General features: G+C 46.8%; 9 protein-coding genes across 9 annotated transcripts; 5 read left to right on the top strand and 4 right to left on the bottom strand.

Moving 5' to 3' along the window:
- Positions 1–4,681: 4,681 nt before the first annotated feature.
- Positions 4,682–5,208, top strand: BDZ83DRAFT_758310 (endoribonuclease L-PSP; the record flags this gene model as incomplete). The annotated part of the gene is made up of 2 exons (XM_060515013.1): positions 4,682–4,850; positions 4,910–5,208. 2 exons carry the CDS (start codon positions 4,682–4,684, stop codon positions 5,206–5,208), a joined length of 468 nt encoding a protein of 155 aa, XP_060357966.1.
- Positions 5,209–5,483: 275 nt separating this feature from the next.
- Positions 5,484–6,897, bottom strand: BDZ83DRAFT_643241 (hydroxyneurosporene dehydrogenase). Its single transcript, XM_060509663.1, has one exon. It carries the CDS (start codon positions 6,687–6,689, stop codon positions 5,631–5,633), a length of 1,059 nt encoding a protein of 352 aa, XP_060357965.1. The 5' UTR covers positions 6,690–6,897; the 3' UTR covers positions 5,484–5,630.
- Positions 6,898–8,455: 1,558 nt separating this feature from the next.
- Positions 8,456–10,106, top strand: BDZ83DRAFT_769730 (uncharacterized protein; the record flags this gene model as incomplete). The annotated part of the gene is made up of 2 exons (XM_060515329.1): positions 8,456–9,148; positions 9,479–10,106. The coding sequence occupies 2 exons, from the start codon at positions 8,456–8,458 to the stop codon at positions 10,091–10,093; spliced, it is 1,308 nt and encodes a 435-aa protein (XP_060357964.1). The 3' UTR covers positions 10,094–10,106.
- Positions 10,107–10,834: 728 nt separating this feature from the next.
- BDZ83DRAFT_797734 (uncharacterized protein) lies at positions 10,835–12,581 on the top strand (the record flags this gene model as incomplete). Its single annotated transcript, XM_060515906.1, has 2 exons — positions 10,835–11,041; positions 11,101–12,581. The coding sequence occupies exon 2, from the start codon at positions 11,202–11,204 to the stop codon at positions 12,579–12,581; it is 1,380 nt and encodes a 459-aa protein (XP_060357963.1). The 5' UTR covers positions 10,835–11,041; positions 11,101–11,201.
- A 1,840-nt stretch (positions 12,582–14,421) lies between these two features.
- Positions 14,422–16,070, top strand: BDZ83DRAFT_712986 (methyltransferase domain-containing protein). Its single transcript, XM_060511628.1, has 8 exons — positions 14,422–14,538; positions 14,626–14,648; positions 14,705–14,834; positions 14,888–14,925; positions 14,987–15,024; positions 15,075–15,212; positions 15,289–15,708; positions 15,764–16,070. The coding sequence occupies exons 3-8, from the start codon at positions 14,711–14,713 to the stop codon at positions 15,798–15,800; spliced, it is 795 nt and encodes a 264-aa protein (XP_060357962.1). The 5' UTR covers positions 14,422–14,538; positions 14,626–14,648; positions 14,705–14,710; the 3' UTR covers positions 15,801–16,070.
- Positions 15,984–17,621, bottom strand: BDZ83DRAFT_758305 (Tannase/feruloyl esterase; the record flags this gene model as incomplete). The annotated part of the gene is made up of 1 exon (XM_060515012.1): positions 15,984–17,621. The coding sequence occupies one exon, from the start codon at positions 17,619–17,621 to the stop codon at positions 15,984–15,986; it is 1,638 nt and encodes a 545-aa protein (XP_060357961.1).
- Positions 17,622–18,022: 401 nt separating this feature from the next.
- On the bottom strand, positions 18,023–21,130 carry BDZ83DRAFT_593489 (type II inositol-1,4,5-trisphosphate 5-phosphatase; the record flags this gene model as incomplete). The annotated part of the gene is made up of 1 exon (XM_060506630.1): positions 18,023–21,130. The coding sequence occupies one exon, from the start codon at positions 21,128–21,130 to the stop codon at positions 18,023–18,025; it is 3,108 nt and encodes a 1,035-aa protein (XP_060357960.1).
- Positions 21,131–22,024: 894 nt separating this feature from the next.
- Positions 22,025–23,128, top strand: BDZ83DRAFT_184658 (Dcp1-like decapping family protein). The gene has a single exon (XM_060501545.1). The coding sequence runs from the start codon at positions 22,232–22,234 to the stop codon at positions 22,970–22,972; it is 741 nt and encodes a 246-aa protein (XP_060357959.1). The 5' UTR covers positions 22,025–22,231; the 3' UTR covers positions 22,973–23,128.
- Positions 23,129–23,519: 391 nt separating this feature from the next.
- On the bottom strand, positions 23,520–24,912 carry BDZ83DRAFT_797730 (BAR domain-containing protein; the record flags this gene model as incomplete). Its single annotated transcript, XM_060515905.1, has 7 exons — positions 24,700–24,912; positions 24,545–24,595; positions 24,441–24,486; positions 24,295–24,368; positions 24,079–24,226; positions 23,965–24,023; positions 23,520–23,914 (listed from the first exon to the last, which is right to left on the bottom strand). Exons 1-7 carry the CDS (start codon positions 24,710–24,712, stop codon positions 23,520–23,522), a joined length of 786 nt encoding a protein of 261 aa, XP_060357958.1. The 5' UTR covers positions 24,713–24,912.
- Positions 24,913–25,064: the final 152 nt, after the last annotated feature.

Raw genomic sequence — 25,064 nt, 5'->3', positions numbered from 1 at the left:
TTACTTAGAGTAATTATTATAATTACTTTATTATTTAATTACCTTTTTATCTATATATAATTTATTTTATAGTTCTTCCGTTTTTTTAGATAATATATTTATTCTATTTAACGTATATATAGTGCGCCGTAGCTACCGTAGGCCTATAGGGCGGGCCTTAGTTTTAGTTATATATATTAAGTCGTAATAGTAGTATTATTATTAATAGCCTAATTTATATATAATAGTATAGTTAGTAAAAGTATAAAAGAATCCCCGTTCTATTTAAACTACGGATTTTAGTTAATAATATATAAAGAAATATAATAAAGACTATAGGCTATAAAAGTAATAGTAAACGTTATAAAACTTAGAAAACTTTAAAAAAAAGTATTTTTAGACCTCGAATTTATATATTAATATATAAAGAAAAATGTAAATAAATTAAGGATTAGAGGACTAATTTTAAAAAAAGGGAATAGTACCTATCTCTTTTATTATAATATTAAAACGAAATAACTAAATAATAAATTAAATTATAAAAAGCTTAGACCCTTCGAAATTATTAAAAAAGTCTTATCTATTAACTATAAACTAAGACTCCTAGATATAATAAAGTATTATTTAGTTTTTTATATTTTATTTTTCGAACTAGTATTTAAAGGTTTATATAACGTATATAATAAGTAAATAAAATAAATAAGCAAGTAAAATATAAAACGGCGACTATATTATATAAAGGAGTAAATATTAATATTTACGTTATTAATTTAATTAGGACTATTTAAAATCTTTATTATTAAATACTTTTTTATCGAATTAATACGTTTATATATTATAACTAGTATTTTTATAAACGTTATATTATTATTAGCCCGTTTTAGTCTTTAATTAATAACTATTACTCTAACGCGTTTCTTTTTTTATTTAAACTATAGCCTCTCTTTATAATTAAAAGTCCTCTCCTTTTATTATAATAAAACTTTTTTTTTATTAAAAACGGTTTTTTTTTAGCTCTTTAGCGTTAATTAAATAGGTTATTCTTTTTTTAAAAGATCTAGTTTTTAGATTTTAATAAAAGGATTTAATATATAATTTTATAAGCCCCTTTAAATAGACGCTCTATAGCTTTAATAATTAAAATTAAAAAGCTATTTTAATAATAAGTAATTCGTTTTTTAATAAATTATAATTATAAAAACGCCTCGGTTAGGTTATTTAGTATTTAAGAAGTTTATATTATAAATATTATTAAAAGGGATCCGGGAGGCGTTAGAGTATATAACTTTACGTTAAGCTTTAAAAGTATACTTTTTATATTTAAAGGTATAAACCCTAACCCTTTAAATCCTCCCTAGATATTTTTTTTTATAATTATTTATATAAAAGCCCTATAAAACATTAAAAAGAAGTCCTTTTTAATAATATATATATTACCCTAACATATCTTATCCTCGATTTTTTAATTATATACCGTTTTTAGAGGCCTAAAATATTTAATATTTAAGGGCTAGAGTAAATAAAATAAATAGGGTAATATATATAGGGTTATAATATTATTCCCTTTATAAAAAAGCTCGAAATCCGTAAAATAATAACTTTTATATCCGTTAATAATAAAGAGGTAATATTAACCCTTTATATATAGTTTATATACCGTTTAAAGTACCGAGCCTAATCTAGGCCTCTTTTATTTATTATTTATTTATTTTTAAACGTTACGATAATTTAGTTATATAAAAAACCGGTTTTTATATACTAAATAGAGAGGTAATATTAATCTATAACGATAATATATAATAAAACGCTATAGCCCGACGAGCTAATAACTTAAATAATAATAACCTATTTATAATTACTAAATTATATTATTTTTATATTTAAACGCCTCTCGGTATTAATTATAACTATATTAATTAAAATCTAGTTTATTATAAAGCTAGTTTCGTTAAAGTTATAGATATTGAAATTTATAATACTATATTTTATAATTATATTTACTATAAATAAAAACTACGCGTTTATTATATCTAGGTTTTTATATTAAGACCTTTTATAATCGTATTTATAAAAACGATACGTTTATAATTATAGTTATTATTTAATAAAGTTTAAAGCTTATTACGTTTTAATAAAGAGCGCGTTATAGTTAGCGAGTAATCGATTTATTATTTTTTTAATATTATAAAATTAAAAAAGAAACGATCGAGAATTTAGATTAAAAATATATTTAACTAACTTTTCTTTTTTAAAGGACGTTAAATTCTATAAATTAAGTATATTATTATATTATAATAGTATCCCCTTTAATTAATGGGTTAGCGTTATATAGTTTATTAAATAAATCTTAACTATAGTCCGAGCGCTTAGTTTTTAATTATTTTAAATAGCTTAGAGAGTAAATTAAATATTAAACTCTTTACTTTAATAAACTATATTAAATTATAAAAAAAAGGTACCCGATTATATCTAAGTAATATAGTCGCCGTTTCGTGTTTTATTTACTTATCTATTTTACTCGTTTATTATATACGTTATAGAAGATTATATTATTATAAAACCTAACGAATTAAAATACGAAGTTAAACGAATTATTAATTATAAAGTTAAAAACGAAATACGAGAATTCTTAATTAAATAGAAAAATTATAAATATAAAGAAAATATATAAGAATTTATTACGAACTTCTAGAACTTTTAATAGTTTTTTAAAGATTATTAAAAGACGGTACTAACGGGCTTAGGGATATAAACTCGTTACTAATTTTAAAAATAAACTAGTTTATATTATTAAAAACCTATATAAACTATAACTCTTTAACTATTCTATATTTATAAATATTTAATATAAACTTTAAAGTATTAAACTTATCTATTTTTTATATTTTTTAATAAAAGGTCTCGGCTTAACGCTTATATATTAATTTCTAAGTTTTTTAAATATAAAATAAATAATTAATAATAATAGCTATTAATAACTAAAGATAAGCTAGCTCTTTATAAAGCTTTAAAAGCTCTTTACTTACTTTTTCTTTTTTTTATCCTACTCTCTTTATTAAATATTAAATTTTTAAATTATAAAAAATATTAAAATAAATATAAAATAAAAAGAAATAAACTTATAAATTAAAGCTATTAATACGCCGTTATAAGGCTTTTTTATTTTAATATAGGTCTAATAATAAAAAAAACCTTTACTAAACCGATATAGAACTTTAATATAAAAATAGTAAATATAAAATATATCGGTTATTACTAAACGAGCTTTAATAAACTTTAAAAGTGCGAAGCGTTTACGATCCTTTATTTTTATTTTTTTAAATTTCGTTTTTAAACTTAATTTCTTTACGTAACTTAATATAGTATTAGTATTATAAAAGGATAAATAAAAATAAAACTTAACTAGCCTTAACCTGGGCTACGGATATTTATTTATAGGTTTACTATATTAAACCTTTAAAAAAGAGACTTAATATTACGACTTAATATATATAATTAAAACTAGGGCCTACCCCGTAGGCCTATAGTAGCTACAATATACTATATATTTATAAAAATATTAATATAAAAATTATTTTAATAAAATAAAAGAACTATAAATAAGTTACGTAGTAATAAAAAGGACCGATAAATAATAAGCGGTCTATAAATAGGACCAATAGGATAAAAGTAGTTTACTTTTATAAAACCGATATTATAATATTAGTCCTAATTATAAAAGAACTATTTAAATAGTATACGGATTTATATATAGTATAGATTTAAACCGGGCTTAAAAATAGACTTTTTATAGCTTTTTTAATAATTAATTTAATATTAAATTTTATAATCGCTTTTAACTATTTTTATTAAAAACCCCTTTTAATAAAACTATAATTAATTACCGGAGCTTTATTTATTTTATAATTTATAAATATAGCTTTAGGGAAGCTATTTATAATTACGATACTATTTACTTAGCTTTTATAGCCTTAACTTTTATTAATATATTTATTACGACTAGCTAGTTATAATAGGACCGTAATTTATAAAGTATTTATTACGTACTATATTATATATATTCTATTTATATCCTATATATAGACCTTTCTCTTTTATCTATTTCTATTTTAATAGGTTAAGCTACTTTACTATACTCCGTATACTTATTGCCGTGTGCTATAACTCGTGATATATTAGTACGGCACAAGATAGGAGAGGTCATTTACCGTAGCCTTTTCGCGCCCCCATGGGCCAGCTTCTATTTTCGGCAACCGGAGAGTCAGCCCTTTTACTGTCAAACGTGTTGTGCCTTCATTTTCGCAAATTGGAAGGTTGCTCCAGGCTCCAGTGTTCAATCTTGCACATGAGTTTCTTCGTAATCCCGCTTGGAAAAGTAAAAACCTATGCGAACGATAGCTCACACACGTTGCGCTATCAAATATCGAACTCTCAGAAAGGCAGTAGCAGGTAAGTCCCTCTGGACTCTAACAAATGACAACTTTACCCAAAGTTTCTGGATTGGGTTACCTTACAAAAGAAAACAGACGCAAGGGACTTGGTCGGCGCCAAGCATGCAAATCCAGCTTGGTATGATGTCATGGACTGAGCAGCGCGTGGAAAATGAGCCCAATTAAAGGGCATCCGACTCCTCTCCAGCAGCGCTCGCGGTCAATCATTCAAACTTGACGTTCCGCAGGTGTTTGTATCAGCTCAGTCCATCATGAAGCTCCTCGGCATTCTATCCATTATATCAGCGGCAACTTCGCTTAGCCTGGAACCCAATTACACATCATCGGCAGGGGTCGAGATCTTCAATCCCTCAGTACTATTCCCACCTACTGGGCCATGGAGTCTGATGTCAAAGGCAGGAAACACTGTTTACATCGCCGGTACATAATCACATGTCTCACGTCACCCGCCATAATCACTGACAAATGCGTGGGAGCAGGCATGCGCGGCATTTACCCATCTAACAACACCCTTGCTCCGGTGGGTATTGACCGGATCCGCCAGGCTTACGCCAACATGGTCCAACTTGCCGAGCTTGCTGGCACGGATCGGTTCTCGGCAGTACGTCTTGTTGTCTACACGACCGATATGTATCGGTACAGGCCTTTGTGCAACCAGGCACAGACGGAGCTTTGGGGTAACGACGCCAACAAACACCCCCCTCGGTCGATCATTGAAGTCCAGAGGCTGAACGACGATGACATTGTAGAGGTGGAAGGAACTTTTCTGGTCGCCTGATGCTTCTAATTGAATACATTCACTCCACGTCCATCTATCGGTATCCACGAGGCACATGTGGAAGGGTTGCCGAGGACAATGGTGAGGTGTGTGTTCGAGACAATCGACAAAGTTGAGCTTTGAGAAGTTGGTGTTTCTTACGGCAAGCTGGCGGGGAAAGACGCAAGTCGAGCTAGGCGTCAACACGCAGACAAAAGCCTAGCGAGTAGAAACCGTAGTCTCGACCCTTCTTGTTCTTCCAATCGGAACACAGTAGATAGCACTTGTATGAAGACAAAGCTAATTATTTATATCTGGGCACTGCCGTTCTCTCCTCCTGCCTTTGTGATCCTTGTCTTCTCCCACATCGAGAATCTTGGATAAGACGGCTCGCTGTAGCTCTCCTCAAATTGCTTCACAAGCCATGGTCATCCTCAAGCTTCTCATTTCCAGTAGGGAAGAGTTTCTTTGCACCCTTGTCCAAACCACATCGAGTCCCATTGAGTATGGCCCCCATGTTCTTCGATCAGCTCGTTGTTTTGGTACTTTTTGAGTTTCATCCCACCGGCAAAACGGAGATACCACGCTCCGCTCATCTGCTGGCGTAGTGTGGTTTCTTCTCTAAAGTACTCAATGACGAAGACAGTACCTTCGTTCCGGTATTCGAACTGAAGTGTGTCGGCAACAGGGCGGTCAACCTCGTCATCATGCTCAATGCCTTCGGCAATGAAGCTGACCTTGGATCCATCATCGGCCACGACAGTGTCCTCGCGCTGGATCATGAAGGTCTTGACCAGAACAGAGTCGTGCTTCTCGGAGAAAACAATTGCGGAGGAGATGACGGTGTAAGGCCCAAGTGTTCCTCTGCCCCAGTACCAATGGTTGATCGTCTGAGCGAGCGGCGCGTTGCCCCAGTTCTTGTCGTGGTATCCATCGCCGTCCACCGTGACTGGCGACTCGCCAGCAATGGTGTAAGTAGCGGTGACTTTTCCTTGGGGCACCGCCACAAACCAATCAAAATACTCATTGTTCTTGGACCACACGTGGCCCTTGCCAGGGCGCCAGGGCGAGGTCGTGTTGGTCATTTGGATATCGATATCAAGACTCTCCACCGCCACACGAATGCGATACTCCTTGAGCCCCGTGCCACGGAAGAAGTTGACAACGCCATCTCTGGTGACGGTGACGTCGCATTCATCTGTGCTGGAGTGGAACTCATCTGGGTTGTAGGCTTGCAAGACATTGCAGACTCGGCCGTCGGGTGTCTCTAGTTGGATCTGAATCTTGGGTTCGAGTCCGACTTGAGGGCTGGAGAAGAGCTTGGTATGAAATACCACCATGAGCTTTCCGCCATTGGATAGGTGCGAGTCGAAGTACCACCATTCGAATACACCGGGTTGAGAAGGATCGGTTCTCAAGGAGTCTTCCCACTGTTCAACCTTTGTTGTTGAAAGGGAGTGCTCGGGATTTTGTTCTCGGACGGAGAGCAGAGGGAGCGTCATTATTATTGTGTCCTGTGGGGTGAAGTTCGGGTGGATTATGCGACAAGCAAACAACCTAAGTCCCTTTGTTGTCTCAATGAATAGTCACTCAATCACTGTCTCAGGACATACTAGTATTATATAGGCGCCATTCATTGCTGGCTAACGGGCATACGGACGTCTAGTAGTCCGGTATATCTTTTGCCTCTCCAATTATTAAGGTTTCATTTGAAGTCCGTCACCAGTTGTAGCAGCTCAATGGTACGGTCCTAAGACTTGGCTTGCCAATTAATAATCGACCTCAGTCAGACTCGCGGATATTACGGCCCGTTAAACCCGTTCCCGGGAAGTGGGACTACTCGTCAAAAGGTGTTTAGATTGTCCAGGTCTTACCTTAATTATACTGCGAAGGAGATACCCACAACTACTAAAAATTGACGCCCTAACGTTAATCTGAGGGGAGTTGAGATGATTCTCGACCTCATGTAGCAGTGGTAAGAAGAACACGCCTGGTTTCTTGCTAATCCCCCCCCCCTTCGCCTCAAAGCGACAGCGTCAGCGGAATGGCTAGGCAACCAATCAGTTTAGATGGCAGAAGTATTACGGATTTGTAGGAATGACTGTTGTTTCGTAGTTGCGGTGCTGCGCTATAACATAGGAACCTCACGTTCAAATATTTGGGCAACCATTAGGTTTTTGATTGATGCTTCGTCGCTCAATGTTTGGGCACTGTAGACATCAATGGCCTGGTATGGATTACAAGTCTCATCCAAGACCAGCTCGATCTATTCATATGGCATGACTCCATGCTAAGATATTCGATGTTCATATTAAGGGACAAGAAGTAATAAAAGTGCAAGAGTATGGTTTGAGTAACTGAAATACCATCATTGGCAATGTAAGAGGTACTGTTATTCGGACTATTGTCAATCCCAAGTATAGATCAAATATGGTACATTGTTCCCAAGTCGCTCCTGCAAGTTCACAGAGTGACTGATTTTCTTACAAACATAGAAGAAATGCGGTCTTTCTACCTGGACAGATGATGAAATGGTAGTGATGTGCCCAAGAAATCTGCATATATGTTGTGCTTTCTTCCTTGCTCATGAAGATATCGACCAGATTATACCCAGACATTGACTATAATACACAAGTATCCATGTCCCGTAGGCGTGTTGGCTGTGGGACTTGAAATCAGGTGCACGGAATACTTCACCTTTCAGGCTAGTAGTGGTGAATATCGAGATTTGTTTTTGCCTGCTAGATTTTGTTGTTCTTCTAGCGGCAAGCACGACCTTGTCCGCGGTCCTCCTTTCTCCCCCCTTTCATTCACATTTTCTCACTTTTCATTGCGGCCAACGAGGGAGGCAAAAGCTTCCAGTCCCAACCTTCACCTCGCCTCCTTTTTCTTCCCCCATAGCTCTCCTGCTTTACTCCTTCGACCTGCAGTGGGTCTTCTCTGTCAAATTTGGTTTGATTGCTTCACAGACAGAAGTCGATCGAAATCACTACGACTTTCTTGTCTCCCCGGAACATCACAAAGGCCCCTGGTAAGGCGGTCGTTCTTGCATGAACGGTCTTTTGCACTCAGCCTCTGAGATCACAATCGATCATCTCCCAGGTATCTACAAGCGATCACCTTGTTCTATCTCTTTTATTTGGCCTGACGAACAACCACTGACCGTCTTCTAGTGCCATTGTCTCCCTTCAGAGTAAAGAGATCCCTCGAAACTCACGCAATCCACCGTTTATACTACACTAAGATACTCACGATCAAATCATTAACGATGGCGACCCTAAATGATCTCCCTCCTGAGATCGTACATCAGTTGTTCCCATCGTCCTCTTTACTGGAACAGTTCTGTGTCACCAAATCGGATGCAGATCTGGCCAAAGAGATTCAACCAGCTTGGTCTTCGGCATTGAATCTTTCACGTACTTGCAAGAAGTATCGTAACATGCTAGCTCCTGAGCTTTACCGCCACATCAGCATTCATGGATCCAACAGCTTCCAAAAGCTCAAGTGCTTCATTCAGTTTCTGATCAACAACAAAGATGTTGCCTTCAACATCCGAAGACTTTATCTACACTTAGATCCCAGCAACACGGAGACCAAGGGCTTCACAGAGGCGGATCTTGAATGGAGTCACTGGGCTGCCAGGCAATCAGGCGCTCCGTCGCCGTACTACCTATGGCACTCGGAAGATGGGAAGCTCCTCCAAATGTCGGAATCTCGACGCTCCAGAACTCGGATCTTGCACCTTGGCATTCTCCTCGAAATCATCCTTTCGCGTGTACACGGGCTGCAAGAGCTAGGTCTCGCAGTGCCGGGAGGTCTGTTCTGCGACCAGTATGGCCCATGGTCCAGAACCGAGCTCGATGGTCTGCTATGGACAGGAGAGCCAGGCCCTTCAGATCCCCTCAAGATTCGGACCTTTCGGGGTGTCCAGCGGCCACTTCCGAATATCAAGACGCTCGCTGTACGTCCGAGTTGCCTTCCAAAGAGTCATCCGGACGCAACTATCACGCCACTGGATCTCAACCATTTACTCCATTTTGCCCCGAACGCCAGATCGATTTTTATTGCAAGTCGGGATGGACAACCAGCCTCCCCTCTCGATACCCACTCACAATGGTCCAATGTTACTTGTCTCACCATCACCAAGACATTTCTGGACGAACAGAAGATTCGGGGGATGATCCAAGGCTGCGCCTCACTTGTCTCGTTCAAGTATCTGAACTCTCGGGCAGATACATACGTTCCTTACTGGCCTGTGTCACCCGAAGAGATTGTCACCATACTCCGATAGCATCAGAACACGACGACTATTCTCATCACTCTCTGCCTTGATCTCAATGACTGGTATCGAGGAGAGTACGAGGCTATCAGGAGTCTTTCAGACTTCAACAACCTAGAGAATCTCTGGGTCGATGCCTCGACTGTGTTGAAGAAAGTCAAATATGGCTCCTTCAGTCGTTCGGAAAAGCACAAGCGACTCACACACAAGCTCAGCATTTCTTTGCCCCCCTCGATCAAGCGTCTTCACCTGGCAGGTAACGAGCCTCAAGTTCGTCATAACATGTGCGAGGTGTTGACAGATCGCAAGAAATTCCCCAACTTGAGATTGGTTGAACTGGAGGACTTCATCCGGAGATTCCCAGAACTTTGGGATCGTAATGAGGAAGACAGCGACGAAGATGACGCGGGCCAGAACGATATTGACGATGCTGGTGGCGACTTGACATTCTCGGCTATGAATGATGGTGACGGCAATGGTGGCGGAAGCTACTTGCAAGATGGTAATGCTAAGGAGGAAGACATCGGCGAGACTATCCAAGACACGAAATTGTCATACCAGGAGCGGTTCATTAGAGCGGGTATCGAATCTCCAAGCACCGTGTGCACGCTTGGGGAGTTGTGGTAAAGGAATCCCCTTTGAGAGGCAAACAATCAACCTTTCACAGCTATGGATACCGATGGAGTACGGAATACGGAACAATCCCAGTTGGATTTAGAGGTGCAAGTCGAGAAGTGGACATCAATGATATCGTCCCGGGCATTCGACATCTCCTAGACACCATAGAAAAATAGAGAGGCTTTTGGTAAATCTTTCATACGCCAGCTTGCTCATAAAGCGTCTTTCATGCCCTAAACTCACGCGATTTTGCCAGAATGACCTCATCACTCTGCTCAAGGTGTTTCCCTATTACCTTGTTCCGATAACCTAGTTGGTCCATGAGTGAGTCACTGTAGACCCCTGATGGAGAGAGAATAGTGTCGGCTCGGCTTTCAGGCACACTTAATTTTACGGGAAGCTCGCTTTGGCATGAAGGCAGTCGTGGAGCATCAGCTGGCTATGTATGGTGATGGACCGCCTCAAGAAAACAAGCCGCTCTGTTCTTCCAAGTAGAAGGATGATGCCTTGTAGGAATGTATGGTTCTACGGGATATCCAAGCAAACCACACGTTTTGAAAAAAGAGGAGAAAGCAATAAATTAATGTAGGAAAATCTTCAGTAGTTCCTTCTCAGAACGTACCCTCTCGTCTGCGTTCCTTCCCGGTCACAAATTCACCTTTTCTTGTGCTTTTTTTTTTGTCGTCTTTTCTTCTCTTGCCCAATTCACCACTTTTTCCACTCACCCAGCTTGACTTCTTCCTCACACCTCCCGACCTCTTCCAGCCTTTTTACCTCACTTCAACTACCAATATCTTCCCTTAAGGTGTTCATAGAAAGGAGCTCTTCTCCCCTAAGCCAGGAAACTAAAAGAGCTTTCTTTCCCCTTGCTCTCTGGTCCTTACCAGTAGCTGCTACCCACGACTCGATACTTGCATTCACCAGCACCTCCTCTTTCACACAGTGACTCCTCACACGGTGCGCTCTCTGCCCTCTCATCTTTCTATAGTTCGCAATGCTAACGACTGTTTGAGAAGATTTCTTGATTCCGGGCTCGTCTATCTCAGGTGCCGCCTCCTGTTCAGCTGCCAAAGTCACTCTCGATTCTTCAACCGTCCCTCTGGTGGCCCACTTCAAGATGGCTAGGCTGCAAAACCTCCCCACTGAGGTCGTTCTACACATTGGTTCTTACCTTCGTCCCAAATATACTCCCGGCAAGAAACTCCTTCACAACTTCAACAATGACCGGCTCATCCAAAGGGAGCTTCACGGCCAACGTCAGGCGCTTGTCTCCTTGACACGCACTTCTCATCGCCACTACAAACTATTCACATCGTTTCTATATGAATCTGTCAGTGTTCATAGCGGGCTCAAAGCCCCTCGACAGTGGCTGTCGCTCATGAAGACCCTCTCACAGAACGAGGACCTTTGTCGGCTAGTCAAGCAGTTGTACATCCACCTCGACGGCGAGCATACACTGTCGTCCACTGATGTTGCCGATTATGAGTACGTCACGGACTTGGTCACACTGGAGGCTTGGCTAAAGAAGGCTTCTTGGCCCGACGCGATGTACTCCTTCAATGTCTTTGAGCTGTCCTCCGCTGTTCTCTTTACTCTCGTCAACAATGCCCAAGACCTCATTCTCTCTGCAGAACCCCTCTCTCTTTCCGAAATCTTGGATGCCATCCACGACATGAACGAGATCCTCTCAACCCAACAAACAAACAAGTCAACACTTTCCTCCTTGGAGTCTATCTCTATGAGAAAGGAGTATACCGATGCGGAAAGCCATTGGGCTTGGCCTCGTGAGAGACTGTTCAACGCAAGGTTCATTGACGGTGCAAAAAGCCTGAAAGAGACTTACATCGTTGGCACAGCTCTCCAGTTCCACAATTGGTCATCGACGAATCTGACAACCCTTGCGTTTAACGACAGTTCAATGCCGCTTCCTATTCTCGCCAATGCCATTCGAGCCTGTCCTAGACTGGAACGGTTCTTTTGGAAGAAGCCGATACGGAGAGATATGCATCCCTACGCCGTCCATCCGTGGCTGATTCTGGGGGCTCTGGGAATACGTCGGGCCACCCTCCGCACTCTGGTCATCGACTTCAACGGAACCTGTGAGACTGACTTGCAGAGCCCCGCCTTCGAGCTCAGCGCCTTCACACGACTAGAGGCTGCCTGGGTGGACATCAGCGTCTTTAAATCGAACAAGGCCAACTTCACAGACGCAAACTCCGACCCACTCAATCCGACTGTTGTAGAGGGCAGTCCTCTGATCCGAACCTTGCCGCCTTCACTCCGAAAGCTGCACATATCCGGTGCCATGAATGATTTCAACTTTGATGAGGTTCTTTGGCTGGCCAGACCTAACAACCGCGAACCCCGTCACATTCCTGCAGAGCTCGCACTGGATGGAGGCTATCTGGATGGCGACATGTTCAAGCTGTGGGATTATCGGAACGACTATGAACATATCCCGACAGCCGATTTGGATCCTCAACCTTTCCTCTGGTAAAGAGTTGCGAATCAGATGATGACGATCAAGACGCTTTTGGGATGAGAGAGGAACAATGACTATGATTCGGGTTTAGTTTTTCTTCAGGTTATGAATGGGAGGGGGGGTCGAGTGGCAGGGACAATGCGTGGCCGATACAGACGACGGACAAAGGCGTTGCGGCTTTGAGCCAAGGTCCAAGCTGGAGACATCAGGAAACAAAGCATGTCATTGCCAAAGAACATTTCCATACTTTCAGGGTTGTCAGTGTATAATAGTTGCGTTTCTTCAGAGTCATCAATCACGTTTCTTGTTGCTTTTTGCAAATATCAATGCATTCTTGCTCGTAGGACTCTCACTGGTAACAGTCAAACACTACGCCTTAGTATGACACTCATTGGGCTGAATCTCGATCTCTCATCTATGGCTTGCCTGGGATTACCCACGTATGAAGCCAATTCTCTCGCCAGGTCCTAAGTCCGAAGACTTCAGTTCTTCTGGGTTTGGGTCCTGCATCTTTCGGAAGGAGCGGCCTCGTCTACAGCCTTGTGATCAACTTCGATCCTGCCTTGACTTGCGTGTGGCGGTGCGGTCAGGCTTCGCGCTCAAGTGTATCTTTAAGCGGCGTCTATCCTGATCCATTTCCGTCGCTAATATTTCGTAGCAAAGAATGGGCGATGAGAGCTTCTGGCAAAGGATGATCATTGCAAGAGTGCCGCTGGCCTGGGGCCTTGACGACCTTCGCCGATAACGGAAGATGAAGATAGGGTTTCATGGTCACTACTCCAATGCAGTTGCTCGCAGCATCCATAAGCTTCTGTTCGAATTTCTCGTTCCCGTCTCAAGTATTGTAAGTCACGGAATCGGGACGAGGGAACTCACCCAAGCTTTGGTGCAGGCTTTCGTCTGGGAACAACTGTAGATGTCTTGACGGGAAAGTGCTTGTTGTTGTGCCCAAGTGAGCTGTCCACGAGCTTTGGCCAAAGTGACATCAACTGCGCACAAAATCACCAGCGTACCAAGGTTATGCGGCACCAGTCACATGTGAGTTGAGCAAACGGGGGTGTTTGTTATACGTCTTTTCGTGTCTCAAATGGCCGCCGGATCATCCCCACCACGCAATGCTCGCCTGCAGGTGGTCCTCGAAAGTGCAGCAAAAGAGGAGATCAGAGCTTTCTGGATGCACGATTCTTGCAGCCGGTGTGGGTTCGGCGCTTAGCTGACCTCACTGGGAAGTATGGATGCGAGAGTCTGTTTGCTTACTCATTTGTCGACCCTCATCGAATCCTTGGCTCAGTCAACGTCCTTTCTTGGACTTTACCCTTGGCCAATATTATGAACATCGTAATGAGCGAGACTGATCATGTCATGTCTCCAAGATATCAGTCGCAGCGGGTATGAAAATATGCCTCCGCCTGGGAGATGAAATCGAACTTGGAAGGAGACGCAACGCACATGCACGCACGCATTGATCCCTGTTCAGCAATATGCAGTTGGAAGTAAAGAACCAACCCGTCCACCTGCGCCAACGATCAGGAGATCGCTACCATTTTGTATGGAGTATCTTGGCCATGGCTGAATCATTAATTACCCCGCTATCTTCGCAATCTCAATCTTCAAGCAGTTGATTGCTTCAGTCTTTTCTGAAAACCAACCTGACTTGCGGCGTGTTGCTTGCGTCTACGCCGAAGAAATCATGGCAGCTCTAATCGATGTTGATGAAGCCGCGGCGGTAAGCTCTCATATTCATGTTGCAAAGAGATTATCGACTCGAATATTAATCTTGGAAGGATGCCGCGTCGACGATTGAGGACCAGATGTAAATCAACATAAGCCATCATGCGTTCCTCGCTGGAAACTCCCTAGATCTGTTCACACACTGATTCTCGCAGGTCGTCGTATTCAGCATCACTCTCGTCTTCTGTGGTCGACTATCCCACTCAGTATGGCCGCCGTTATCACGCTTTCAGGGCGGGAGGTAAGCTCTTCTATACAAATATCATAGATGCATAAGTGGCATATTCCACAAATGCCCAATTGGACCGATGCTTACCAGCGGCCCTAGCCTACGTCTTTCCCAATGATGAAGTACGTCCCAACCTCTCCAATTCTATCTACAGCATGTTGCTCACTCCTTCTGTTAGAGTGAAATGGAACGTCTCGACATATGCCATGCATTGCTAGTCAAAACGATTGGGAACAAGTTATTCCTCGCACCAATCGACAAGGCCAAAACGCTTCGCATCCTTGATGTTGGCACAGGCACTGGGATCTGTAAGATATGCAGTGTTTTCAAGCTTGATTTCCCTGATGACTGACCAGAATAGGGTCTATTGAGATGGGAGACCTCTTTCCGGACGCCGAAGTAAGCGCTTCATTGTTGAGCTATCAACTCGCCTACGCTTATCCTAATAACGATTATCTAGATTGTCGGAAATGATCTCAGTCCCATACAGCCGGCGTGGTACGTTTGAGTGACGTTTCCCTCTTTATAGCCCGCTGACAGTTACCCAGGGTGCCTCCAAATGTGAAATTCGAGATTGACGACGTAGAGAGTGAATGGATCGGGGAGAAGAAGTACGACTTCATCTTCAGCCGCTACCTCTCCGGTTCCTTAGCAGATTGGCCTACCTATGTGAGGCGAGTTTACGAGTAAGCATAGTACATCCACTCTCCGCCGCTGCATCCTTCTCGAAGACATCCTTCAGATGGTGACCCCATACCCTAGAAACCTAAACCCCGGGGGCTGGGCCGAGTTCCAAGACTGGAGCTTCGAACTCTACAGCGACGACGGCACCCTCGAGGGCACAACAATGCAGTACTGGATGAAGCTCTTCATGGAGGCGTGCGACGTCTTCAAGCGCGACGCAAAAGTCGGTCTCAAGCTCGAGAGCCTGGTTTCCGAAAACACGGGGCTGGTCAACGTTTTCCACAAGGGATTCAAGATCCCCGCTGGACCCTGGCCGAAGGACGCGCACCTGAAGGATATTGGCATGTGTAATCTGATCCAGATGCTGAATGGGCTGGAGGGTTTTTCGTTGAGGCTTTTCTGCGGAGGGCTGAACTGGACTGAGGAGCAGGTGGTGGCGCTGATGAAGGGTGTTCGTGAGGAGTTGAAGTCTGGGAAGGTTCACGCGTATCTGCATTAGTATGTTCCTGTTCCGTGCCCCTGGAAGTAAGAAGAAGACTGACAGACTGAACAGCAATGTGATTTACGGACAGAAACTCGAAAGGGCCTAAAGGAGATGCTTGGCTCGATAAATTCTTCACCCTCTCTACACTTCTAAGTCTCTGCGTCGAGGCAGGTATCAGAAGAGCGTGGAGGTAGTGGCGCGAGCCGTTCTTGCTTGCTACTCAGCCAACTTAAAAGATTTAGGAAGCAGATATTTACATATATCTTTATAGACAATGTGATGTTCGAGCTCACAACTCATCCTTCACCCTCTCCTCCTCAGACTTCGCAGTCTTCTGACGCTCCACACAAGTCCACTCACTCCCAACCGCCTTCACGACCAGAGGAAACCTACAGAATGGGGCCTTGCTCTCCGCCACCTTACCTTCAGCCAGTCCCAAAACAACAGCATCCAACCTTTCCGGCGCAACGCCCTCCTCAACCCACCGCCTCAAAGCATCCAAAGACCTCAAAGGAAACCCGGCCCCTCTGGGTGCAGCACAGTGCGTAGTCCCAGGAACCTCAAAGAACCTGAAGTACCCCTCAGTCTCAACTCGCTCCTCTCTTCTCCCATCAACCTCCAGGACCTTGCCGTAATACCGTCTCATGGCATTGATCGTGATAGCCTCGTCATTGATAGAATGCCACGCAATCATCTTCCCCCCAGCTTCCCTAAACTCATTCAGATCAGGGTTATCGCTCCCGATCATACCCCCAAACTCCTCCACCGTCTCCCTGAACAGCCGGGCAAACTCTTGTCTCGTCATACTCGACGGATCATACCCAGCATCCTTCTTCGCCAACAACCGAATCCAATCCGTAGCAATCGTAAACGGCCTGCCACGACACATCCCCCCCTCGCAAACAGTATTTCCTAACGCCATTAACCCAGTCGCCGCAGTTCCCGCCGTCGAGCCCGGAAACAAACTCGCCCCTTCTTCATCAACAGGTCCCCCCAATAAAGCCTCAGCAATAACAACCGCCCCTTCCGAAACCCTCCCCTTCACACCCTCACACTCAAACTCCCTCCCAAGAACGCTCCTCGGCTCAAACGCACACAATTCATCCCTCGCAATAACTCCATCCTTGACTCCATCCACCTCATCACAAGCCTCGACCGCGGCGTCCTGTATAGCCTCCATCTCGCAGGCGGAAGGATACACGTCCACCTCGTTCATCACCACCTGTGGCCAAAACATCCCCATCAGCAAGGCGGGAAAGCTGACTGCAGGACACCCGACAAGAATCCCGTCATAGGCCCCCGGAAACCGCTGCGCCATCGCGAGACCCTGCCTCCCGCCGGTAGAACACCCGCTCCAGTACGAAAACTCGGGTTTCTTGCCGTAATACTCCGCCGCAACGTGTTTTCCAATGAGCGTCATTTCATGCAACCCCCTATACGCGAAGTTCTCCAACGCTTCGAGATTCGGTTTCCCATCGTTAAACAGCCAGGAATCCGCCGTCAAGTATGGGTTATGTTGGTACCCCCCATCCGTAGTAGCAACAGCGTATCCTAACGCGGTGTACCCCGCCATCACATCGTCGCCGATTTCACCCGCCAACCACCCACCGCCACCAATGCCCAGGAAGCGGGAGTTATAGGTGTCGTGGAGAGGGAGCCAGATGTAGACTGTGACGACAGAGTCTGAGTTTGGGCGGGCGTATGAGACGGTGACGTTACACGCCGTCACGCCTTCTGGGGGCACGAGTGCTGCTTCGGGCTTCCATCCTGAGTTTTGGGTGAAGTTTGCGAAGGGATTGGCGGTGGTGGAGTGATGTATGAGGCCTTCGATTCCAGGAAAGGAGATGGAAGTTGGTGAGCAGGGCTTGCTGGCGCCGTGGACTGCGGTGGCTAATGTGAAGCCGGCTAGGATGAGTGAGCTGGCCATCTTGAGTCTTGCAAACCGTCTGTCTGACGAAGGTCAGGCTTGATAGTTCGTGGTCATGAAGAGTGATACTAGATATAGAAGCGACGTCTCGCTTAGTACGTAGATCGTACTCGTATGCTGAAGCGATGAGTAGACGACGTTGACTGTGGAGTCACGGGGTCCGCGCAAAGTCCGACTTTGTAGCACCATGAAACCCTGTTGACGATCGTTTACGGACTACTCCGTAGGAGATCGTCGGTGAGTAAGGAGTACGAATGAAGTCAGCTAGAGCTTTACCTTGCGAGTCAGCGCAAGGAATTTGTAAGGGAAACACGATCAAGAAATGGTGGCATGCCAACAGGTATCATTCCTCTACGTCTATCATTCACAAAAGTAAAACAACGCCATCAAAACCCCAATGTTTAACCATCCTCAAGTGGCCTCCTCACAAAGATCTCCAATGCCCCCCTCATCTTCTCTTCAACAGCCTTCCTCTCCTTATCCTTAGCTGGCAACCCCACTCGGCACACAGCCTTGCCAAACACCTCGCCGACCCTCCTCTCTCGAAGACGCCGTCTCGCCAACGCAGCCTCAGCAGCCGCGTTGCCGCCCGTAAGCCGTCTAAAGCTGAGACTCCGCCTATTGGGCTTCTGCATCGTCAGCGCCTCGACCTCGGACCGCGAGATGGGTGCCATCTCCGCGACCACCTTGGACAGGGTCGCTGTGAGGAAGACAAATGCGATGTTGTGGTTTGGTGCCGTGGCAAGGATATCTAGCACCGCAGTCTTGTCGTCTTCAACTTCGGGTGGCGACCGTGCTGCAGCTGCGCCCAAGTGAGGAATGGCGACTTCGATCTTGGCCCAGAGGGCTGCGGTGATGATGCCATCAGTCAGGCCGCTGAGGAAGAGAAGCAGGACCTCGGCGAGTACTTCGAGGCGGTAGAGTGATGGGGCTTCAACAGGGAGTGCTTCGACAAGGGGCTGGTCATTGTCAAGTGCCTCGATCAAAGCGACAATCTGGCTGTCACGGGACTCTTTGTCTTTGAACAGCCATGCAGTCTCGTCAAAGGGCCAACCAGGCTTGTCAGCTGGAATGACATGCTCCTCAATCATGTTTGCTTCCGCGATGGCGCGAAGCATCATCACCTCGACGGCTTCTGTGAGCTTGAAGAGTTCCTTGGGAGCAGCACAGCGGACGTCGAGGTCGTATGGAATGGAGCCGGAGCTTTTACCATCCCTCGATTTCATGAAAGCCCGAATGCCTCCGTCGGGGATGCGGATGAGCTCGTCTATCGAGCGGCCGAAACACGTCGGAAGCCACGAGGCGCGGACTGGAATAAAGTGATCTCTGCCGTCTTCGACCCGGAGAACCAGGATATCCTCGAGAGATGACCTGCCGTCGTTGAGGGCTCGGACATTGGAAATGTCGCTAACGTAAATCTCCAAAACACCACTGACTGTTTCGCCGGGTTCCAAGGTAACCTCATCGCCCAGATCTGGCGACTCCTCTGCGCTTTCGTCCGCGGCTGTCCGTTTAAACGATGAGCTTAGCCAGGCTGGTGGGCTAGAAGCCTCAGGATCCTCCTCAATCGTGGGTTTCTCGACAAAAGCAAACTTGGCCGGGACTCGTCCGGTGTTTGCGATTGTCAAAGTTGCCGTATGTTTGCAGCGGTAAGCAACATCTCCAAAGTCGACAGCTTCACCCAGATCCGCCCCGTCCTCACCCTTGGCTTGCATGTCTGGGTTGTCAAGAATGACAGTGACGAGAGGTCGTCCCTCGTTCTCAGCGCGATCCAGCTCCTTTGCAACTTCGGCATGAACTTTGGCCTTGAGATCCGGCACCACCGCATCGTAGTCGAGCGTGAAGATGGAGATGATGGGCTTGTGGTCTGAGGAAATAATCCGCTGGTGTGACGTATATATATCGAGTTGTATCCTGTCTGTGAATCCTTCCTTGGTGACAACTTCCTCTGGTTCGTTATCATCTTCTTCATATTCGTCGTAGTCGAGGCCAGCTTCGCCGGTAGGTACCTCCTCGCCGTCCGCATCCGGGTCGTAGCTGAATAGGACGTCGTCGTCATCGGTCGCATGGTCGATACCCCGCGCCGTCATCTCCTCGTCCTTCTTTTTTGCCTCCTCGGCCTCCTTGACTCTTGTCTCATATTCCTCCCTGTCCTTTCTCGTCCGGTAAAGGATACGATCGCACCAACTCGGAGCTCTTTGTTTCTCGCTCGAGTCAAAGAGACTGATAGTCCCGACGTCGTACTTGTACGAGGGCAGGAAAGTGATTTGTCCTTCGCGCCAGCCGTCGTGGAAGGCCTTCTTCTCCTTGATTATCCTCCTTAGCTGGTCATGTGGTAAAAGAGAGTCTAGGGTTGCTTGCAACGACGCAGGATCGTCACTTGGGTCAGGCAAAAACTCGTCAGGATCTGGTAAAGAGCTTGAAGAGTCATCGAAGCTAGCCTCTGACGATAGAGTCGTTTCGATTGTTGAGGTGTCGTCATCCGTGTAGTCACTCTTCTTTGCGCTCTTGACCACCAGAACCTCCTCGCCGGCGATGACCTTTCGACCCCTTTTATCCAGGTCGTACTCGCCACGGGTGTGTAGCTGAAGCAGGCGCCGGATATCATTGCCAGGCAGTCCATCCACGCGGAAATTCAAGTCACCCACCCAGAAGGCAAAGTCCTCGTCACCAATCTTCTCAGGCTCGGCATCGTTCTCTCCTGCCAGATTGATCGGGTCAAACTGCGTCCTTGTCAAGATCTGCCCAACGTCCCACAACCTTCGATCCAAGTACGTCTGCTCCGCGCCGCTAGCCAGGTGGCAGTTGACAAAGACCATGCGGGTTGTCTCTCCGAGCAGCATGCGCGTAGTTACAGCTCCCTTGTTCCCCAGGTATCCAAAGAGGCCCGTTCCGACAGAGACTGTGCTCACGTTGCTGACTGTTGGCGCTACCTCGGGGGAAGCATAGGCCAGCAGCAGCAGCCCAGACATTTGCTCTGCGGCCACGAGCTCGTATCCATCTGGCATAGCTTCTTCCAGAGCCTCTTTCCACTTCTTCATGGGGCCTTGGTCAGAAGCCATGCGGTTCATGTAGTCCCTCGCCATGTTCAGGTCGACAATCTCCTGCAAGCCCAGGACGTACAGTCCGATCTTGTCGCCTCCGACCAAGTGCACCGAGGCATTCGGGTCTTGTTGGTCAGTGGCATCCTTGGCTGCATCCTTGGTTCCGTCCTTGGAACCGTCCTTGGCGGCCGGCGGACGATCCGTCTCTACCGTATCGTGATCGGCAACGTTGAGCCTCGAGAGCGTTGTGTCGAGGCCATACCCGTCAACAAACCAGCTCGCCAGATCCTTGTCGGTGCCAGGACACGCAGCCACGTTCCAGGTTCCGATCTTGACCCGGATCCGGTGTGGCCGTACATACTCTGCCCGACGAGCGTAGACAGCACGTGCAAGGGACTGCGGCGTGGAAGAGAGGTCGACGGGTTCTGAGGTCGTGGAGGGGATGGTCTCGGAGGGGGGCGCCATCGCGGGAGGCGAAGCCATGCGCTGGTTGCTGCTGAGATGCGAGCAAGCAAAGTGCAGGAGTCGTAGTTTCGAGAGGTCCTTAGAGAAAGGGAGCTCTGGGGTCTAAGGGGGTATTATTCGACTATTATTTGACGAGGTCGGGGGACGGCGCTGGCGGCGGCGGCGGCGGCGGCTAAGAGGGGTGAGACAAGAGGCCGGTCCAGGGTCCTCTGCTTTGGTGTGTGTGTTGTTGGTCGTCGATCAGTCCGGCGTGGCCCGGCGCATGATGTTTGTATTTTGGGCGTGGCTACGAGTCGTCGTAAGTGAGGTCACGGACCAGGATGGCTTCAGTTATGCGCAGGAGTCGACCAGGCGCGAGAAGAAGCCGGAGTAGTAGTAGTAAGCGGGTTGGCCTGGATTGTGGATGAAACTTGGATGCCCTAGAAATGTACGGACGAGCCGGGGCAGAGGGCAGAAGAGCAAGGTCTGAACAGTCTTGAAGTTGTAAATGAGCTTTGTTCACTAAGATATTGCAGAAAGTATCCCAGTACCGGGTCTAGAGTATCCGTAGAGAAAGGGAGGGAAAAGAGACTGGGGAAGGGAAGATTGTCGCCGGGATCTCTCATCCACAGATTCCTGTCGTCGGACGCCTCGTCTCTGGGTCGCAGGACCGGTGACGTGCATCTTTTCCCAGGGGGGTCGCATCTCAGTCACTGACAGCGCTGCGCTGGAATGACAGGGGGGTTGCTAGGGGACCCCTCTGCATTTCTGCACTGCCACAGCGCTGGGATTGGCGGGGTAGACTCGGCTGCTTTATTGCGATAAGACACCGATAAGCCGATAAGGCACCTGCGGCCTGAAGACGGGGGAGATCCACCTCGCACACTGACCTCATCCGGTGCGCCTCTTCCGAAGCTTCACCTTGCTCACCTTACACCTGACAACCTAAGTCGACAACACCACAACCTTCAACTTCACGATATCTGCTCGTCTCCTTTCCCGAAAACACTCGCCAACCCCAAAGACTCACGAATCGACGCTACTACTCCAAGACAAGAACATTAACACGACGCTGAGCTCGCACTTCCGCGCAACACAACACACACATCACCACCACCACAAATGTCCCGGTCAACCCCCCGCCGACGCGGCGGCGCCCACGCCCGTCACTCCTCCCAAGGCAACCCAATCTCAGGCCCTCGCCCAGTCCAATCCGACTACGAATCCGACGCGGCGCACTACATCGACTCCCACCCCGTCCCGGACCCGAACCCAGCCCTCCTCAACCGCACAAACACGGACCTCAACCTCTCCGTCCTCCGCCGCTACCTCCCCTCCATAAACTCAACCCTCTCCATCGCCGCCAACGCCGTCGTCTACACCTTCAACCCCACCCTTCCGGGCTGGGACAAGACGGGCATCGAGGGGACCTATTTCCTCTGCATGCAGGATCCCGTCCCCGGCGCGTCACGACCGAATCCGAGAGCGTGTATCTTTGTGCTCAACCGCCGCGGCCTGGAGAATGTGATTCTCGATCTGAACGAGGTGGATGACTTTGAAGTCATGGACGAGATCTACATCTTTCGCCTCCGCGGGACAAGCGAGGAGGCGGCAGAGGGAACGAACAAAGTCATGGGCATCTGGATCCACGCAGACAAGGAGGACACGCGCGTTATGAACGCCGCCCTCATCTCCGAGACGCTGAAACACGTCCGCCTCGCCGAGGAGCAGAATGCCGTGGCTGGTATCGGTGGCCCCGGTGGCCCAGGCGGCGAAGAGGAGCTGGGCCCCGCGATGCAGGCCATAGGCCGGAAGCTGAGCTTGAGCGACCTGTTTGGCGCGCACAATGGCCTACAGGGCTAGGAGCCCGCTGTTTATGCTGCGGGGATCAAGGCGCGGGAGTCTTCGGTGAGGGGATGGGGTGTTGCGGAGGCGTCTAATGTGTGGGGAATGGCAAAGATTTGCCTGCGTGGAACTGAGATGAAGAATCTTCAGAGGCGTTGAAGTTGATGCTGATGCTGAGGCTGAAGCTGAGGCTGAAGACAGACTAGCATGGTGAGGAATGAACGGCACAAAACATGTACTGGGGAGAAAAGGGGGACGCTTCGGAAAGCGTAACGGTTGAACCAATGATACCCTTGATTAAGAAAGAAAGAAAAAAATCATTTTTCATACATGAATGCAAAGTCGTCATGGGACTCGGTAATTTTCCCAAATTCCTCCCGTCGTGACTCGCAAAGTCTAGGGGGCTGCGTTTCTTTTTCTCTATTACAATCCCCAAAAGCCTTGACCCTTCCTAGACCATGCTCGTGTAAAAAAACTCCCCTCCCATTATCAGCAGACTCTTGAGTGAAAACCATCACCCCAGATCAAGACGCGGAAAGTGACAAAAAAAGAATGAACATCTCGCTCACACGGTGCCACTGATGCTGAGCTCGCGGATCTCCTGCAGCACTTGCTCGACACGCTGATCCAGCTGCCCCTGCGCATACTGTTCTCTCGTATCCGCGTCCAGGTACTGCTGCACCTGCGCCATGCGACTGTACGCCTCGGCGCAGAAGCGCAGCTGGATCTTGACGAGGGCCTCGAAGGTGGGGTCAAGATACGGCACGCGAAGGTCGATGAGCTGGGGAAGTTCCGACGACAGCTGCTCGTTGAGCTGCTCGTAGGCGGCCTTTGCCATTTCCATTTCCTTCTCGGCGCGGGGCAGCTTGGTCACGTCCTTGTCGGGCTTCTCGACAAGCTTCTTGACCTTGGCGCGTAGTGCATCGTAGTCGAGGAGCTTGTGGCCGCGCTTCTTGATGCCTGGGAAGGGTCAGCAATTTGACATAAAGTGTAGCCTGGATTATACCGACATTCGTTTACGTCAGGGAAGTAGGCGCAGAAGCGTGAGATGGGCTCGAGAACGGTTTGCCTAAACGACATGTTAGCCAATATGCTGGTTGCCATGGTGCCGCAAGTGATCATACTGGTAAGGACCGTCCAGCGCCTTAATAGTCTCGGCATCAAGGTCCTCCACCGCCTGCTTGTAACTTCTGCTCACGCCGTCCTTCGCACCAGAGTCTCCGTAAAAGGCGTCTATCGTCTCGGCAATGCGCATCTGGGAAGCAGTCATGGCTGTTGAACCAAAGTTAACCCACAGTCATCCTTGGCAGGGGGTCCGTAGTCGTAGACCGGCAACACACCTCGCAATGAATCCAAGTAGCCCTTCGCCTCCTTCTGCAACCGCAAGGAAGCCGTCTCCATGGTTCTGAATCGTCTGCCAAAAAAAGTCTCAGTATTTTATTCGTTTCGTCCAGTATCTCGGCCCTGGGGATAGGGTACAGCCCACCTCTCTTCCACCTCGTAGTCGCGGTCGTTGGTCTTCTCCACATGGCCTGCCAAGATCAGAACCTCTCCGTATTTGTGACTGTAAGTTGGGCAGAAAGGGCTCACCCGTCTTCATCATCACCTGCGTCGTCGCACGGTTGACATTTTTCTTGAATCCTGTAGCCAAATCTCATCAGCCCAGATCCTTGGTTGGTGGTCCTCTATTTCCTTTTGCTCAGGTTGCGCTCGAGGAGGGGTCATCCAAGACTCTCAAGTCGTACCTGCCCACGACATCTTGGCTGTCTTGCTGTGTGTTTCCTCTCCGTACTCAGTGCTAAGGTTTGGAATAAAAGTTCAAAGGCACTATAATGCTCGAGCGGGTAACGTGTGTGAACTGATCACTCGGTGGTTTCGGCAGGTATTGTTGTTCGTAGGAAGGCCGTTTCGTCGTCCGGAGTTGGATTGATGGGGGGGTGGTGCTTTGGGTGATGGAGGGGGAGAAAGGAAATGCGGTTTTGATTGCGCGGACGAATCACTCAATGCACCTGGAGCACAGCACCTGAGCATGCTGGGGAGACCCAACTGCACCTGAGCAGCGCCCAGAAACGGAAACCGACGTCAGCGAACAGAGGCTTTGGGGCTGCGC

This window comes from Colletotrichum acutatum, assembly GCF_030867785.1.
Source record: "Colletotrichum acutatum strain CBS 112980 chromosome Unknown BDZ83scaffold_218, whole genome shotgun sequence".
Classification (NCBI taxonomy): Eukaryota; Fungi; Ascomycota; class Sordariomycetes; order Glomerellales; family Glomerellaceae; genus Colletotrichum; species Colletotrichum acutatum.
The sequence above is the reverse complement of the archived record's forward strand: the minus strand, read 5'-3'. Positions and strand labels throughout refer to the sequence as shown.